We start from the raw sequence: 19,888 nt of genomic DNA, 5'->3' as shown, positions 1-19,888 counted from the left end.
CTCTCCCTCTCTGGAGATTCAGTTTCTTTGTCTACAAAATGAAGTTCTCACACTAAATGATATCTAAAGTCCTTTTGATCCTATTAACCTGGGGATACTATAGCAAGGTTACCTCTTCAATGTGCTGCCTTTTGATCCTGGTCCACAGCAGGCAATTAATAAATCCTTATGAACAACAATCAGCCCACTTAATAAGTCTTTATGGACAGAGGTTGGCACATAGTAGGCACTTAATAAATGCTTATAGACAGTGGCAGACATATAGTAAGCATCTAATAAATGCTTAAGGGTAGTGTCTGACTCATAGGTACTTAATAAATACATATTGATTGATTGATTGATTGTCCAACTATTATTTCCTCTCCTTTAAAATTCACCTTTTCTGTTCTCATGCATTTATATGACATGGATGTAGGCTTCTTGAGGGCAGGGACTGTTTGAGTTCGTGAAAGCATCATAACACTAGAGCTAGAATCAGGAGCCATCTAATCTAATGTCCTCATTTTTACAGATGAGGAAACAGAGAATCAAAGAGCTTGAGGAGCCTGACCTGTATGTCATACAAGTAATAAGTGTGAGAGGCAGGATTTGAATTCAGGTCTCCTGACTCCATAAGGCGGTGCTCTTTTCACTGCACTCTGTCTTTGAATGCTCGGTACCTGGCATAGAGTAGGTGCATAATGAAAGCTAGTTGATGAGTAAGATTTATTGTAAGAAATACCGTTAATAAGCATTTATTAAGTGCTTACTGTATGCTATATACAGATTAAATAAATAGCAGGGATTCTTGAGCTTACATTCGGTTAATTCATATTTCATGAATAATTTGCATAAATCTATATAATAATTATCTATCTATTATCCTATTCTACTTAGCTGGGGGACAGAAATTGGGTGGCAACTTTAGCCAAAGCGGCTAATCAGATGCTTCACTTGTAGAAGCTAGGAATGGAAGGCCCTTGCAGGCTGCTAAGCCCTGAGGCAATGAGGAAAGGGTTAAGCTGCCAGACTCAGGGTCCCGATTCCCAGAGAGGAGCAGACAATGAGCTTGGCTGATGATGTCACCCCTCCAGTCCTCCTTCCATTGGCTGAGCAACCAGGTCACTTGTCCCCAGAAAGCTCTCTCCATCCTCCCCACCCCTCCACCTTCCAGCTGCTAGGGCATAGTTTCCACCCTACAGCATAAGGCCATTCTGTTATTATTATTATTATTGCCTCCCCTCAGCCCCTCTCATTTCTCTGGAGTGAGGAACTGCAATGTGCCAGACTGTACCCTGCAAGCCCCAAGAAGAAGAAAAATGAGAATCCTAGGGAGTGCCGGCAAGGGGACTGGGGGGGTCTTTCTGCCAATTCTGCTCCCACTGAGAGAGAAGGGACCCTGAGTTCCTCCGGCTCCTCCCAGAGAACAGTCATGGATTCTCTCTCTCTCTCTCTCTCTCTCTCTCTCTCTCTCTCTCTCTCTCTCTCTCTCTCACACACACACACACACACACACACACACAAAGAATCAGCATCCATCACTCCTAGGGAAATATACTCCCAGAATAAAATGGAACAGGGTTTGGACTTCTCAAAAAATAAGCAACGAGGGCTTCCATCCATCACTCATGGAATATCGGTAGCATAAATTCAATTTGATTTCCTTATGGTTTTTTGTTAATAATAGCTTCTGATGTGTCCTTCCCCTGTATTAGGGGAGAACTCTGCTTTATAATAACAAATAATACAAGGAAGGGTGGGAGGGGAAACTCCTACTCCTACAAAATCTGCCACCAAAAAAGTGTGAGCTTATAGGCTGTGTTCCACACTCTTGCTCCCCTATCTCTACAAAGGGAGTGGGGAAGTGTTTTCTCACATCTCTTCTTTGGGGTCAATAGGGATAACAGTGTTTCAGCTCCTCCAATCACAGGTTCTTTAAAATGAACAATCTTTTCAAACCTTAAAATGCTATAGAAATATAAGATAGTATCATATCTCATTCTTGCCACTTGACCAACCCACCTCTGTCTATATTATTTTCTTTCTAAAATTTTATTTTTAATTAAATAAAATTATTAATTTTAAATCAAATTTATTTTTAACTTTAAAATTGCATTTTCAATTTTTTTGTCCTTCTCTTCCCCCACCCCTTAAGAATGCAAAAAATAATATCAGTTATGTGAAATCATGAAAAATAAATGTCCATATTGGGTATGTTGCCCCTTCCCCCCCAAAAAAAAACAAGAAACATAAAGAAAAATTTAAAAGTATGCAATAAGAATTCATCAGCTCTCTTTCTGGACCCACCTCTGTTTCTGTCCTATTAAATCCTGGAGTAACTCATCAATACCCCTTTTTGTTTTCAGTTGACCATACCAATCATGAACTTCCTCTCTGCCCCCTGGGTCATCTGCCATCTTGATTCTATGAAGATCCAGTGTTCATTGAATCAGAGAATCATTGGGACCTCAAAGGCCATGGAGTGCAATCTTCTCATTTTACAGTTAAGGAAAGTGAGATTCAAAGAGATAATAATTTGGTCTACAGTTAGAAGGGACTTCAGAAGCCACCTAAGTCAACCCCTCATTTTACAGATGAGGAAACTGAGTCCCATAGTTGAGTTCCATGAAGAACACACACACTGAGAAAAGACACGGTCCCATAACTTAGTGATGAAGGTGGCTTCACAACTCTGCTAGAGCTTGGGACAAACATAACTAATTAGTCAAGAAACATAGACATGGGGAGCATTCCAAGCCCTGGGAAGCTGGTGGAGGACAGATTTTGTTTATTATTCTTGGAATGTGCTGTAAAGAGGGGCTCATGTTGAATTGACAGACAACCCTCTGAGGATGACTCAGGCCCCAGGCTGTGGGTGCTCCCCTAAACAAAACTCTTTCTATGATTCATGGATAGTCCATGATCTTCAAAGAGCTTTCTAATCTGTTTTGCCAAATTGACAATTAAACCAAAAGCCCCTCAAAAAATGACTCTTATGCTGTCTTCCCAGGAATTGACATAGTATCTAGCATAGAGTTTATGATCAATAAATCTATAATGAATTGAATCTTCATTAAACAATATTATGAGGTGTGTGGGACAGATTTCATTATTCTCATTTTATAGAAGAGAAACCTCAAGTCTTGGAAAAATACACAGACTTGTCTCTAATAACATACTCAGTCAGTAACCAAAAAATACCCTCTGGTGAAATCAAGCCTTTTCCTCTGGTGGAAAATCTAGATAAAACTGACGTGAAAGATCTAGATAAAAAAAATAGTAAGTATTAACCATACTAGGTCACATGGACTCAACCTCTAGCTCTGGGAAAAGGTTGCTCTGCCCCTTCTGTCCCCATCTTCCACATGAATGGAACCAAGCAACTGGGACAGAGAAGAAGGAAGACAGTCAGCTCATATCCTGATTATCAGCATCCTTTAGCCACTGTAGCAATTCATATTTATCAATATATCTTGTAATTGGAATAGCTTTTTCTCTTTACTTCTTCTCTCCTCCCCACAAAATAAAAGATTACAAAGGAAACCAAAGGTCAGTGAAAAAATGTGAGGGTTTCCTCTCATTCAAATTTATAACCCCCTCTGAAATCCACCCATGGACCCTTCTTAGAGATCTCTAGGTTAAAAACCCCTGACCTAAATAGAAGAGCTTGTTAAATTGCTGTATTTGGAAAAACAAATTCCTCATCTAGTGGCCAATCTGCTGATGTCAATCTGTCTTAAGAAAGAGAAATCAAAATATTTTGTTCGCCTTTTTTATGAGGGGTAAGATTGTATCGAATAAGGGGAAGCCAATCTTACAATGTGTTTCTGCCTGAAACAATGTTTATTAAACACCTACAGATATTAAAAGTCAGGAGGATCTGAAATAAGAAAGATGTTTCCTCCTGACTCAGGTGAGTGCTAGATAGCAGGCTGCATCTCCCAGACAGCTAAAAACAACTCCCTTTATTCCACTCTCATAGACAGAAGCCAAGGCTCAGAAAATTGGCTTTTTATTCAGATGAGGTTGGACTCTTGTAGGCTGGCCATAAGCATCGTGGACCTAGAGCTACAAGAAACCTAAGAAGTCATTTATTCTGATCTCCTCATTTTACAAGCGACAGAAAGCTGGAAGCTACTTTGTCCAGAGTCACATAGGAAGCAAGTAGCAGACCTGGTTTAAAACTCAGTTCCTCTGACTCCAAGTTGATTTTAACATACCACCCTTACTTCTTCCCCTTCAGAAAAAAAATTCAATGGAGTTGGAGTTGATGGCTTTCCTTAACTTGTATGTCTGGTAAAGACTTTTGATATCCTTATCAGGAGGATACCTGACCTTTCCTTTCATACATTAACATTAAACTGGTAAATTTAAGTTAAATCAACAATTAAACACCACTGTGCATGAGGCACAGTGCTAAGCAATGATGCTACCAAGAAAGGACTAGATATATAAAAGCAATTTCATAAGGGAAGGAATCAGACAAGAGGGAAGATGGAGAACTACTTCCTTTTATAAATGGGATGTGAACTGACTTTTTAAGGAAAGCAAGAGAAAAGAGGCAGAAATGTGGGGATAGAGCACCCCAAATATGGTATTGCAAAAGGACAGAGATGGAAAAGGCACGTGGGATTCAAGAAACAGAAAATAGATCCACTTGGTCATGGGAGCATAAGTTTGGAGCTAAAAAGACTCTTGAAAATCATCTTATTTTATAGCTATTATTTTACAGAAATTGAAGCACAGAGAAAGAAGCGATTTTCCCCAATAGCACACAGTGGCCAAACAGTTTCTCATAAAATCCTCTTTTAACAGAATAGAAAACTGAGGTATGGAGAGATTAAGCCATTTGTCTAAAGTCATTCTCTATATTTGTAGAAGAGCCAGATTAACTCTTACATCTGCAGACATCCCCCTAATCTGGCCGGGTTCCCCGACTTCTCCAAAAATGCAAACCCTACTATCTTTATATGCTTTCGGCAGGAGGAACAAGAGAGACTAGGGCTGAGAGTGTACAGTCTTAGCTGGGACCATCTGCTTTAAAAGTGCACCAACAAAGTCCCAACTGGAAAATGAAGGGCAGGAGCCTCCCCCCCACCCCATCCCCTCCTCCTCTCCCGGCTGTTGAGAAACAGAATATCATCCGGAGGACAATCCGCAAGCCTGGTGGGCCTAAAATTAGCCCTACCAGCTGTGTTTTGGTTAGCTAGCCTATATTGCACCAGCAGGACACTGAAATGTGAAGCAGTCACATCCTTTGGAGAAGCAATTCTTGGGCGTGCTCAATATTTCACTTGTCTGCCTACTCACCAGAAGGAGGGATGATAAGATTATACCCCTAAGAAAGCAAGTATCCACAGGCTTTTCTGAAATTTAACCTAGAAGAGGGTCTAGAGAGCAGGGGTCTTTAACCTAAGGTCTACACACTCCTAAGGATGGATAAGAGATTTCTAGGGGACCATGAACTTGGAGCGGGGGGAGATGTGGGAAATTGCATGACTTATTATCACTAATCTTCAACTGTTCAGATCATCTTCAATAATTGAAGAGCTTTCATATTTTCTTCAATTATTTAGAATATTATTCTGAAGTAGGGTCCAAAGACTTCCCCAGATTGCCATGACACTAAGAAACCAAAATTAAGAACTTCTGATCTGAAAAATAAAATAAAATTTAAAAATTTAAAAAGAATTTCTGATCTACAGCTGAGTTGAAGACAAGTTGCCAGTCTACTTCAGGAGAGGGACCTTACACACCAGAAGTTCCCAGCACTGATGAAATCACACGCCTGGACCAAAGATGTAATAATATCTCTGATTACTCGAGTGTGGTTTGGATCACAGGAATTCTGAAGCCCCTCTAAGTTCTGAGATTGTGTCATTTTGTAACTGCAGAGAAATGTGCTCAGTGAATGGGCTATAGCATAGTCTTCCTGCTTTTGTGTTATGTCTGTGAGACCAAAAACAGACAAACAAAGCAAAATAAAAATACCTTAAGAGCTCCTAATGGAAGAAAACCAACAGAAGGAAAGTCCCAAGATTAAAAAATACCAGAAAAGGTATCTTGAATAAGATGGAACTTTATCTGAGTCTTGTAGGAAGCCAGGAGGTAGAGGTGAGGAGTGAGATTTATAAGCATAAGGGACAGCCAGGGAAAATGCTTTAAGTTGGAAGATAGAGTCATCTCACGGGGGAAGAGAGAGGAGAAAGTAGTCCCTCTGAGAGCTTCTTATTTTAACCAATCACTCTTGCTAACTAGATGCTACTCCTTGCTGAAGGAATCCAAGTGTCTCAATTCTCTGAGTCTTTCATCCTCCCATTTGGGCTAGACTCTTGCCTCCCTAGAGCAGACTGCCCTCAGGAGCAGATGGGGTTGATGGAACTCCAGGGACTTTCTTCAGGCTTGTCCCAAGCCTGGAGTGGATGAGCTTCCATCTTCTGGAAGATACATCTGTTTTATGAGGATGGAGAAAGAGATGAGGGAGTAAGTGGCTGGTAATCCCTTAGCTACTTGCTTGAATTCAAGGAGAATTGATCAGCACTTAGCAAATACCAGTCGTGCATATACAATTAAGGAATATGAAGATAAACTTTTGAAGTGAATTGAAAAAGGGAGAGTTGATGTAAAGGGCAGCTAGGTGGATAAAACATTGAGTTTAACATCAGGAAGACTCATCTCCATGAATCCAAATCCAACCTCAGGCACTTATTAGCTGTGTGAGCCTGGGCAAATCACTTAATCCTATCGGCCTTAGTTTCCCTACCTGTAAAGTGAACTGGAAAAGGAAATGACAAACTACTCCAGGATCTTTGCCAAGGAAATCACAAAATGGCATCATGAAGTCATTTGAACCCATTTGCCTCAGTTTCTCATCTGTAAAAATGAGTTGGAGAAGGAAATGGCAAACCACTCCAGTTCTGTGCCAAGAAAACCCCAAATGGGGTCACAAATGATTGAATAGCAACAAGAGGTGATATAAGAGGAATCAAGAGAAGAAGGAATTGGGACAGGACCTCTGGTTTCATTATTATAGGGAACTCCTGGGTGAGGAAATTCCTTCTATTGTTCTATATATACATATATATATATGCAAAATATATATGTTCTATATATATATATATTCTCTCTATATATATATATATATGATTTTTGCATATTGTTTCCCCCATTAAAGAGTTCTTTGAGGAAAGGGATCTTATTTTTCCTTTCTTTGTATCTCCTGGGCTTAGCATATAGTAAGCACTTGATAAATGCTTGTTAACTGGCTATCAATGCAGATCAAGATCTTTGCAACTCACAGATGTGGAGGTAAAACAATTACTAAACACTAACTATGAGGCACTAGGCCAAATTTTAGGACTACAAAAACAAGCCAACAGGAGTCAGGGCCTGGGTCTTGGTTACCCAGATAGCTCACTCCAATCACTAAATGGGGGAAGGAGAAAGGGCAGAAAGAGGAGGGAAGTAAAGACAAATTTCTTTTATAATCATACCCAGGACTGCTCTGTTTACTTTCGTTGTTTAAGAACAAATACAAGCAGTGGGCAGAGGTATTTTTGTCCCCTGTGGCTGAGAACACTCAGCCTGGCGGGGAACACTGGCTGTTACCCATCCTACTCTGTGATTTGGACTTGGCTTATGCAGGAGATTATGGGGGCCAGGAAGCATCCGCCATCACATTTAACTAAATGTAGGAAAAACTGTAATCTTGGAAATTGTTACTTGTCATAAATTATGAGGACAGTGACAGGAGGCTGAGAGACAATTCTAGGACCACTTTTTTTGAAAAAAGGGGGATCAGAACATCTTAGTGAGATGGAGATCTGTCACTCCTTTTCCTCTGATGCTATACACAACTTAAATAAGTCACATAGTCCAGTGCAAAGAACATTGTATTTGGAGTCAAGAGACTTGAGTTTGGATCCTGTCTTGGATGACTGCCATTTGTGTGACCTTAGAAAAGTCACTCCCACTTAGTTTCCTCAAAATATAAAATGAAGGGGTTAAATTACCTAGTCATTGTCAATTAGTGATTGAAGCTTTTTGACCTGAAAAGATACATAAGGAAAGTGGGAGAAATCTAATAAAGAAGGCAAGTTTTACTGCATTTTGTCAAAGCTAAGGGAAATTGTTACTTTTGTGTGGGTCCCTTTGAATCCTGATCTAAGATCCTATTGTGTATTATTAAACACCAGATAACAACAACTGACCTTTAGAGGGGATTTTAAGACTAAAGCTTTCTTTACAATGACTCTGCAAGAGAGTTTAATTATTTTCCCTCACTGACGACCCTCATGCAGGACATTCCATCTCTAGCCTCCAAGTCTTTAACATGGACTGTCTTCCTTACAGGGAATGCCATCCCTTCTTATCTCTAGTTCATTGAACTCAACTTTCTTCAAGACTCAGCTGCAGTATCTCCTCCTATAGAAAGCCCACCTTGATCTCCCCAGATGCTTGTGTCTTCCCAGTAAATTACTTAATATCTATTATTTTATTAAAGCTTTTTATTTTTCAAAACATGTGTGGACAATTCTTCAACATTAGCCCTTGCAAAACCTTGTGTTTCAATTTCCCCCCACCCTTCCCCACATCCTTCCCTAGATGACAAGTAGTCCAATATATGTTAAACATGGTAGAAATATATGCTTAATATCAATTTTGTATTTAACTTTGCATATATATGTGTATGTGTGTGTATATATATATATATATATATATATATATATATAGTTTCCCTCCAAATAGAATGTAATAGCTAACAATCTGTTTTGCATGTATACCTGTATACATCTGGATATGCATCTGTACATGTATAATCTATAGCTAATCCTTGCCTTCTCAAGGAAGAAGGAGTATACAGAAAGAGAGAATTTAGAACTCAAGATTAAAAAATATATATTTATTTTACATTGAATTGAGAAAAAATAAAAATTTTAAAAATAAGTAGAATATAATCTCCTTGAGGTCAGGGACTGTTTTTTCCCCTTGTCTCTCTAGTGCCTAACAATATCTGCCACACAGTAGGTGCTTACTGAATGAATAAATCAATATACCCTTTATCTCCACCTCTCTATAACTTAATAGAAAGGTCTTAAGTTAGTTGTTCAAGACTCAGATGGTTAATTGACTTCTGAAAAGATAAAGAATCATAGATTTAAAGGTAGAAGGGACATGAGAAGTCATTTAATCCAATTCCTTCATTTTACAGATAAAGAAACTGAGACCCAAGGAGTCAATATTAAGTTTAGCATTAGAACACAAACCCTTATGGATGCTCCAGTGAATTATAGTAGAAAGAGTGCTAACATGGAATGAGGGGAACCGGATTCAATTTCCATTCTATTGGTTACTCTCTGTGTAACTTTGGGCAAATCATTTCATATCATTGAGCCTCAGTTTCCATACCTGTAAAAATGAGGTGGTGGGATTAGATGGTCTCTGAGGTATTTTCCAGCTCAAGAGCTGTGTTCTAAGACTTTCAAACCAGTGCCAAACTTTGCAAATCATTGCCCCTGATTCCTCAAAACGCTACTGTGGGAGGCAATACTAAAGTCTAAATCTTCTTCCCCCTAATTCTAACATTCTTATTCTGCCAATCTGAGCTTCTTCTCAGGTTAATAGCAACTTGTAATAACATATAGCTTTAAGATTTATCATGAACCTTCCCTACCAAGACTTTGGGGTTGGTAGACTCCAAAGAACTTTTGTCATCATCCCTATTTTAAAGATGAAAAATTTTACGGAATCAGAATTAATGCATAACTAATCAGCAAGAGTCACAGACAGAATTCAGATTGAAGTTTCCCAATTCCATATCCAGTTCTCTTTTCATTTTCCCATCTTAATTTGGTTCCCTTAGAAGAAATGTGCTGTACATAATTTAGACATAGTATACAACATGTTGAAAGAAATAAAAATATCTCAAAGGCACTGGGAAAATGCAGAGTGGGTATGAGTAGATTAGGGCCTTTAAAGAAGAAAACAAGTTAACAAAGTCATCCAGGAATTACTGGATGGTGGCCACCTGCCAAATTTAAGAGATAAGAGCGAGATCTAGTGGTACCCTCAGTAGATGTTGGTAGAAATCACGGAAGGTCAATAGGTAACTAGGAAAGAAGCTGAAGTTTCTTTAGTCAAAGTTTCCTATCCAAGATAAATAAGGAACTGATTCAAATTTGTAAGAAGAATCATTCCCCAAAAGATAAAACGGTCAGACTATGAACTCTCAATGAAAGAAATCCAAACTACAGTAATCATATGGAAAATTTTATTCAAGTCATTAATAATTAAGTTAGAGAAAGATGAATGAGCAATGTTGAGGCTCCATCTCATAGTCACCAGATCAGCAATGACAAAAAGGAAACTAATAATCACTGGAGGGGCTGAGGGAAAACAGACATATTAACGCATTGTTGCATTGTTGATGGAGCTGTGAAGTAGCCTGGTCACTTTGGAAAGCAAATTGGAATAATTCTCTAAAAGGCACTAAGCTGTGTACAACCTTTGATCCAGTGGTACCATTGCTAGGTCAACATTCCACAGAAATCAAAGAAGTACAATAAGGATCCATATAGACAAAAATATTTATGAGCAGCTCTTTGTATAGTGGCAAATAACTGGAAACAAAGGGCGCATCCATTAGCAGGAGAATGGCTGAACAATTTGTGGCATATAGATGGGCTGATAAATAAATCTCACTTTATGAAGGAAAGGATGTCAGAATACCTTTATTTCATAAATGAGGCAACTTGCTCATTGTCACACAGGAAGTTGAGAAACATGAGAAGATTTGTATGAACTGACGCAGGAAAAAGTGAGCAGAACCAGAAGCATTTACAAAATAGCTACAATGATATTAAAAATAAAACAAAATAAAACTCTGAAAGATTGAAGATTTCTAATTAAAACAATGATCAAACTATTCTTCCAGAGGGCCAATAATAAAGGATACTACCCATTTCCTGACAGAGAGAAGAATGGACTCAAGATGCAGAGTAAAACATTCATTTTTAGATTATAGAGTCAATATGGGGATTTGTTTTGCTTCAGTATATACATTAACTATGAAGGTTTTGTTTTTTCTTTTTTCCCCATTGGCAGTTGGAAAGGAGAGGTGAGAAAGAAAATTGGGTAACTCCTTTTTTAAAAAAATATGATCATTGAAACATTTTTAATTCATAGAAGAGAACAGAAGTAATCAAACAGGACAGCAGATACATGTGAATTTATTCACTGGAATGGAATTCACTGGAATTCACATATATATATATATATATATATATATATATATATATATGAGTTTCTGAGTTAGCTCAATAGATAAAAGGGTTGGCTTAGGAGCCAGGGAGACCTAGGTTTCAGACCCATCTCAGACATATCCTGACTGTCTTGAACAAATTGATTAACCTCTTAGTGCCCTCAGTAACTCTTTAAAAATCTAAGTTGTAAAGAAGGTGTCAATCTGTAACCACTGAGGGAGTTTCCTCATTTGAGAATTCCCTATATCGCAGAAATTCCATATCTAATTCCTATTCCATCTCTCTGAAAATCAAATGTACTGACTGGCTGATGGAAACTGTGGTTCATTTACCCATTATCTTTCTTAAGAACATAATTAAGTTGTCATTCTGATTCATGAATCAGTCTCTTGTGGGTTTGGCAAGTATGACGCAATTGAAGGATTGGAGCCCCCTAAATGGGCAGATAAACAAATCGGGATTCAGTGAGAGAAGGACCCTTCAGGCACCTTCATTTTGAAAATAAGGCAATTTGCCCAAAAAAATCACACAGTAAAATAGTGGTAGAGCCACAATATCCACCTTTCACTCCTTTTGGTCTCCAAGGATCACCGATTTGCAGTTGGAAAGTACCTTAGGCCTGAACAAGTCAATCTCCTCTTTGGCTTCCCCAGAGTCATCAAGGTGGGTTTTTCTATGCAAAATCAAGGGGTTTGATGAGATAATCTCTAGGGCTCCTCCAAATTCAATGTTTAAATTCTAAAAAAGTGGGAGAGGAAGGAAGATGAAGAATTGGTGTGGAGATCAATAGAGATCTATATAAGGGAAATGAAGAAATAAGCATTTATACAGTTCTACTATGTGCCAGAAATTTCACAAATAACTTATGATATCACAACAACCCTGCAAAATAGGGCTATTATTAACCCCATTTTCCAGTTTGGGAAACTGAGACAGATAGAAACTAAGTGACTTGTCCAGGATCATGAAGCCACTTGAATCCAAGTCTTTTGGCCTCTATGTCCAATGCCTTATCCACTACTTTATTTGGACTTATTAATTCTGATGGAGATCCCTGATGGGAAGAGTCAAGCTCCCATCAGTTTCCAGGAGAGGATATTTTCTCCTAGCTGGAGATCAGGAAGTTTCTGATAGTATAGTATAGAATAGTATAGCATAGGATAGTATCATAATGGTAATGATAGACCCTCTCCACCAAGGAGATATACCCCACCAACAGAAGCTAAATTTGTTCCAAATTGTTTCTTTCTCTCTGAAATCTTTTAAATTTTTTACTGTTTAAAATATTGAGCTTAACAAACTCACTTTCCTAAAAATTGAAGTGGTTTCCAATTGAAATCATATCTTTGACACTGAGAAAAGATTGTTTCTAATACTAAAGAGCAATTCTGAGAAACCAACTCCTTTTTTGGAAGAATATTGGGGGGTGGGAGGGAGGAAACACCCACACAGACACACTAACTCATTGAAATGCATGAGCAGGGACTCCAGCCTGGCCTCCTCTGCTCCCAGGAGGGGCCGCCCCCAAGCATACAAGTCAGGTGGAAAGGGACAGAATCCACACTTCACCTGTTCTCAGGCACCCACTGTTCCAGGTGCTCCCAAAGCCTCACTTATTCACTCCTTTTGGAAGCCTGCACTCCTAAGAACACAGATATCTAGCAGAAAGGATCTTTAGAGGACAACTCCTTTATTTTATAGACGGGAAAACAGCCCCAGGAAAGGAGAAGGGATTTGTCCAAGGTCATCAAGAGGAGAGGAGGGGAGAGAGAGAAGAGAAATAAAGAGAGGAGACAGAGACAGAAAGAGAAGAAAAAAAGAAAGAGAGAGAGAGAGACACAGAGACAGATAGTGAGAGAGACAGAGACAGAGACAGAGAAAGAGAGAGACAGAGACAGAGATTTGTAAATTTTCCATTTTACGTGAGTTAAGGAGTTGGGTGCATTTTGGTATAGACCTGTGATTTTGTGGATGTACATGAAACTTGGTGACTATTCTATGATGAGTTTTAGAGGGCTACCTAGTGCCGTGAGAGGCAGATGATGCTGTCCTGTCATCAAGGCCCTGTAGCCCAGCCTTTCTCTCCAAAGCTTCTCAGGAAGCTTTGCCCATTAAGGAGAGCAGACAGAGCACTGGTCCAGAGGCAGGAAGACAGGTCCACAGTCGGCTTGAACCTCAGAGGCCATCCCACCCCATCTACTCATTTTATAGATAAAGACACTGAGAACTCAGGTGATTTGTCCCAGTTCTTCTCTCACACTCCTTCCAAGTAGTGAATTATATGTCCCTGACACTTTAAGATCTGCAAGTATTTTGTTTCAGCATCCCCATTTTACAAATAGAGAAATTAAGGGACAGCAAGGTTAAGCCAAGGGTTACCCAGCTGGTATCAGTCGAGTTGGGATTTGAACCCAAATCTCTCATGGCTCCAAGTCCAGACCTCTTAGTAAGTGCTGAACAAATAAAGGAAGGAACCATGCAAGATTTTTAAAAGGCCACAGCATTTCACAAATTGTCAGAGTTCAAGAAGAAAAGAAGAAAATTTAGAAATGTCAAAAAATAAGGCTGAGGTTTCATTGTTATCACAGAATTGACCCAAAGGCTTCTCAATTAAAAGTTATTAAAATGATAAATTAAATTAAAATTAAAATGATAAATGTATCCTTTGATCCAGCAGTGTCTCTACTGGGCTTGTATCTTTAAAAAGGGAAAGGACCCATATGTGCAAAAATGTTTATGGCAGCCCTTTTTGTAGTGGTAAGAAACTGGAAACTGAGTGAATGCCCATCAGTTGGAGAATGGCTGAATAAATTGTGGTATATGAATGTTATGGAATATTATTGTTCCATAAGAAATGATCAGCAGGAGGATTTCAGAGAGACCTGGAGAGGCTTATATGAACTGATGCTAAATGAAATGAGCAGAACTAGGAAATCATTGTACACAGCAAGAGAAAGATTATACGATGATCAATTCTGATGGACATACCTCTTTTCAACAATGAAGTCATTCAGTCCAATTCCAATACACTGGTGATGGAGAGAGCCATCTGACTCTAAAAAGACTGGGGGGACTGAATGTGGATCACAAGAGAGTATTTTCAGCTTTTTTGTTGTTTGCTTGTTTTCTTTTTTTCTTTTTCTCATTTTTTTCCCTCTTTGATCTGATTTTTCTTGCATGGCATGCTAAATGTGGAAATATGTATAGAAGAATTGTGTATGTTAAACATAGATTGTTATCTAGGGGAGGGAGTGGAGGGAAGGGAGAAAATTTTGGAACACAAGGTTTAACAAGGGTAAATGCTGAAAACTATCATTGCATGGCTTTTGAAAATAAAAAGCTATTATAGAAAAAAAGAATTGTCTTCTCAGATGAAGAAATTGAAACTATTTCTAGTCATATGAAAAGATGCTCCAAGTCATTATTAATCAGAGAAATGCAAATTAAGACAACTCTAAGATACCACTACACACCTGTCAGATTGGCTAAGATGACAGGAAAAAATAATGATGATTGTTGGAGGGGATGCGGGAAAACTGGGACATTGATGCATTGTTGGTGGAGTTGTGAACGAATCCAACCATTCTGGAGAGTAGTTTGGAACTATGCTCAAAAAGTTATCAAACTGTGCATACCCTTTGATCCAGCAGTGTTACTATTGGGATTATATCCCAAAGAGATTATAAAGAAGGGAAAGGGACCTGTATGTGCACGAATGTTTGTGGCAGCCCTTTTTGTAGTGGCTAGAAACTGGAAACTGAATGGATGTCCATCAGTTGGAGAATGGCTGAATAAATTGTGGTATATGAATATTATGGAATATTACTGTTCTGTAAGAAATGACCAACAGGATAATTTCAGAAAGGCCTGGAGAGACTTACACGAACTGATGCTGAGTGAAATGAGCAGGACCAGGAGATCATTATATACTTCAACAACAATACTATATGATGACCAGTTCTGAATGGACCAGGCCATCCTCAGCAACGAGATCAACCAAATCATTTCTAATGGAGCAGTAATGAACTGAACCAGCTATGCCCAGAAAAAGAACTCTGGGAGATGACTAAAAACCATTACATTGAATTCCCAATCCCTATATTTATGCACACCTGCATTTTTGATTTCCTTCACAAGCTAACTGTACAATATTTCAGAGTCTGATTCTTTTTGTACAGCAAAATAACATTTTGGTCATGTATACTTATTGTGATCTAATTTATATTTTAATATATTTAACAACTACTGGTCATCCTGCCATCTAGGGGAGGGGGTGAGGGGGGGGTAAGAGGTGAAAAATTGGAACAAGAGGTTTGGCAATTGTTAATGCTGTAAAGTTACCCATGCATATATCCTGTAAATAAAAGGCTATTAAAAAAAAAAAAAGAATTGTCCAACCAAAAAATTTATTGCTCTAAAGCCATTTTGGAGAGGTGCATGCTTTGCTTTAAGGTACGCTAGTCAATTAATCCACAAGCATTTATAAGGTACCTTCTACACGAAACGCACTATGCCAAAGTGCACTGGAGATATAAAAACAGAATAGCAGAGATCCTGCCCTCATGAAACTTAGGTTTTATTGGAACTCGAAGAACAGACACCTGAAAATCTTCCCACTTTAATAGGGCGTTCAGACCACCCCAAGAACTTATGTTCTCTGTTGGCAAAGCCTTTGAGAACTGGGTTCCCTTCCCTGCCTTCTGAGAGGAGTCAAAATTGCACCTGAAGTAGGGATTTCCTCTGGCACACTTAAAATTCTTCCACCTCCTTCCAAATCACAAATGTTCCCAGCATATTTGCCACCTACTTTCAAGATGCCCCCCGCCCCCATCTTGTTTCCACCAAGGCAGCTCTTCCCTCCCACTCTTATCCTTCAAGGATGCCCTCAAGATGAAAATAAAAACAAGTTTATGTTGGTTGGTCAAATGCATCTTTTTTTCTTCTTCACTTCCCTCCCAGGGCCTGGTATAAGCACTGGGCATTTGGTAGATGTGTTCATTAAACATTTTTGACTACTTGAGCCATTTTCTCAATTACCTAAGTTTTCCTTCAGTTCTCATGTTTTTTCAATGTATTCCTTTTCCTTTTGGGGTTGGGGAGTACAGAAAGAGAGGAAGAGAAGACACTAGGTTGAAGTTGTACACACAATCTTGTTTTCAAGAAAAAAACCCCACAGTTTTCATGCCTAATGCCAATCAGAAATATGACATGAGCAAATGAACAGCAGTGGCAGTGAGATACTCTGGAAATAGCAGCTCTTGAATCAGAAAAACTGAATTCAAATCCTGCCTCTGATGATCTTCTAGATCTCAGTTTACGCCAATTTAAAATGAGGAGTTTGAATCAGATGGTTCCTTTCAGCTTTAAAACTATGAATAACCCTATGTTTCACGGTCCTGAGATATCCACAGTTCAGTTATTAGAAGATGTGGATGTTGGCCCAATTCCTTTCAACCTTTGGATTCGTGACCACCTTTAGGTGGTAGAAGACCCATTTTGACTGATGTACTCTTGGAGAATCTTTCTGGTTTTCTGCATTCTCTCTCTTCCTTTCTATTTGCTCAGAGGCAGACTCCTAAACCACTTGGACCATGGGCATCTTTTTCTTTTTTGCACTTTGAGCTCCACATATACTTTATCAATTTCCTTTGGCATTCATTGAATCTCTCTGGCTACCCTGGTCTTTGCCTTTACCAATCACTCTGAGTCTTAATTTCTAACTATAAAAAGTGAGATTTCAACTAGAAGACCTTTCCCTTCTTAAACTTCTCACCACACTTGTGCCTTTATCTACATCACATTACACTTCAAATCAGATTTACTTTTGCACAGGTATTATCCTCCTTACTAGAATGGAAACTACATGGGGGCAAAGCCTGTTTCTTTATTAATTTTTATTTCCCCAGGAATAATAAAAATAACAACAACAACAACAGCTACGATCTTTACCAAGTTTTAAGGTTTGCAAAGAGCGTTATAAACATTATCTCATTTGATGTTCACAATCACCCTATAATTAGCTGCTTTTAAGATTTTACAGAGAAGGAACCTGAGGCAGGCAGAAGTTAAATGACTTTCCCAGGATCATCCAGCTAGGAGCATTTGATTCTTGAGTCAAATCACACATAAGCCAAGCTCACAAAAGGGATTAAATTGTTTCTGCTTCTAACTCCCTCAATTCTAGGTTCTCTCTCCTACAGCCTTACACCATTATTTATCATAGCTGGGAGCTGATGCTGGGTTCTCAAAGGCTAATACCATGGGAACATAAACTCTAAAAGTCCCCTAATAATTGGAAAAGACCTCAAGTATGGGTGATCACAAATTTAATAACAATTTCTTCATCTGTAAAAGTGAGGGTGGATCAGTTAATCTCAAAGGTGCCGTCCAGCTTCAAATCCATAAAAGGTCTGGCTCATAGAACCAGCTACAAAAAGCAAGGTAGGTCTTCTCCCTGTATTCATCTAGAGGGAGGATTCATCTCTATAATGAAGGACTCAATCAACAACAGGCAAGCACAGATCAAGCCTCTACTATGTGCTCTAGGTTTTGGGGACTCAAAGCCAAAACTGGGATGATTTCTTTTCTAAATAAAGATCATCATAAATCACTGGTGTAGGACCTTAGGAGAAGGTTCTTTGAGGTGAGGAACAAGTCAACCCTTTTCTTCTTCCATTGTCTTGTGGGCTTGATATTTGTGTGATATGACATCATTTATTCCAGCTTCAGATATGAGGGGTCTGGGCTAATCGGCCTTTAAGATTCTCTAAATCTAGCATCCTAAGTCACTTGAGACTCAGTTTCCTCATCTGTAACAATAAAACTGACTGGCATCTAAGGTCAGTACAGTTCTAGACCTTGAATCCTCAGTCACTTAAGTCTCTCTTGACTTGGGTTTCCTCATCCTTAAAATAGGGCTGGCTAAGTAATCCCTGGAGTCTCCTCTCTGGCTCTAAATGAAGGATCTTCCATCCTACTGCTCTTGATCTAAATGAGTCCCTGAAACAAGCTAGAAAGCCATAGCTTCTTTGGATATGAAGAATGGATTGAGCGGGAAGGGATGAACTTGGTGCCCAAACGCCTGATGGGTACCAGAGCTAAACACGGGCCTCTGGGCGCCCTGATACCTCCTAGCTAGGATCCTGTCTGCATCCTCATGATAACAGGGTGACAGTATCACAGGAAGTTTGCTTCTATGTAGACTGGAGGAATAGGGGGATGAGGATGGGGTCCCCAACCCTTGTCTGGCCTGAGATCCTCCTCCTCCCCCAGGACCCCATATTTACCCCCCATGGTTTCAAGGTCCTCTCTAAGCTTGGGGAAGGGGTCCCCACCAGGCCTGACCTCTCAGTTGGGGGGATGGGGGAGAAAGGGGCAAGGTTGGGGTCCCACCCCCGACTGGCCCCGAGCTGCTCCCCAGAGCGCCCCATCCTCACCCTCATGATCTCGTAGGCTTCGTCCAAGGTGCTGAGGGGGTGCTGCTGGTGGGCGCCCGCCACTGCGCACAGCGTGCAGATGATCTGCTCGTCTTCCTTGCAGTAGAGGCTCAGCTCCTGGCCGTGCTCGGAGCACTTCTTCCTCTCCAGCTTCTCGGGCTCCTCGCGGCCGCCGTCGGGACCCCCGTAGTCCCACAGCCGGTGGCTGCGGTACCTCTGGCGGTGCTCGCGGGCGTGGGGCTGGCAGTAGCAGAAGCCGCAGCTGTCGCAGAGCTGCACCGCCCGCTCGGCCTCGTCGGGCTCACAGGCGTCGCACGTGCCGTCGTGGGGGAGGTCTTCGAGGGCCGGGCCGGCTCCCGAGGCCATGCCGCCCGTGGCCTGGGAGCCAGATGGAGGCTCGGGGGCCGGGCCGACCTAGAAGAGCATCACTGGAGCCAGCCCGCGCGAGCTCTGTCCATGACCACCCCACCCCACCCCCAGCCGCGGGCCGGAGCCGGGGAGGAAGCCTGCAGGCCCTGGCGAGACTCTCCCTTCCCAGCCCCGGGATGAGAGCCTCTACAGAGGCTCCACTTCCCCCCGACACCCCCTTCCCCCCTGCTGGGCCGCTTCCTGCCGGGGGAAGCCTTCCTCCCGGGCTCCCATGCAGCAACGTTTCAGCTGCTGCTGCTGCGGCTGCGACTGCGGCTGCTGCTCCCCGCCCCGAGGCTGCCCCGGCCCCCAGCGCCCCAAGGCTCGGCAGCCCCTCGCTCCGCTGCCCGCTCCGTTCCCCCAACAGGGCCCCGTGGTCTTGGCCTCCTGGCTCGGCCGCCGGCCCGGCACCCCCTCCTTCTATCTGGGTGTCTCCCTCCCTCCTCTCCTCCCTCCTGCGTTGCAGCTCCTGCCTTTGTCCTTGCCTCTGCCCGCCCGGCTCTATTTCGAGCCTGGAGACTCTCTCTCTTTCTCTCTCTCTCTCTCTCTCTCTCTCTCTCTCTCTCTCTCTCTCTCTCTCTCTCTCTCTCTCTCTCTCTTTATATATATATATATATATATTTTTTTTCCCTCCCTTCTTTTTCTGTTTCTTTCCCTCTTTCCCCTCTTCCTCTTTCTTCCTTTCTCTATCTCTCTCCTCTCCCTCTGAGTCTCTGTCACTTACCTTTTCTCTCCACCTCCCTCTCTTTCTAGCTATCTTTTGTCTGTCTGCCTTTCTCCCTCTCTCTCTCAACCTTTCCCCTA

At 40.8% G+C, this 19,888-nt stretch overlaps 1 protein-coding gene across 1 annotated transcript in view; it reads right to left on the bottom strand.

The window, feature by feature from the left end:
• The window catches only part of TRIM44 (tripartite motif containing 44), a 174,642-nt gene extending 155,279 nt beyond the window's left edge, over positions 1 to 19,363 (bottom strand). Inside the window, exon 1 of the mRNA XM_012552572.2 lies at positions 18,677 to 19,363. Coding sequence (XP_012408026.1) covers positions 18,677 to 19,042 — 366 coding nt within the window. The 5' untranslated portion in view covers positions 19,043 to 19,363. The remainder of the gene's footprint in view (positions 1 to 18,676) is intronic.
• Positions 19,364 to 19,888: the final 525 nt, after the last annotated feature.

This window comes from Sarcophilus harrisii, chromosome 6 (genome assembly GCF_902635505.1).
Source record: "Sarcophilus harrisii chromosome 6, mSarHar1.11, whole genome shotgun sequence".
Lineage (NCBI taxonomy): Eukaryota > Metazoa > Chordata > Mammalia > Dasyuromorphia > Dasyuridae > Sarcophilus > Sarcophilus harrisii.
This window is presented reverse-complemented; position numbering and strand designations above follow the sequence as displayed.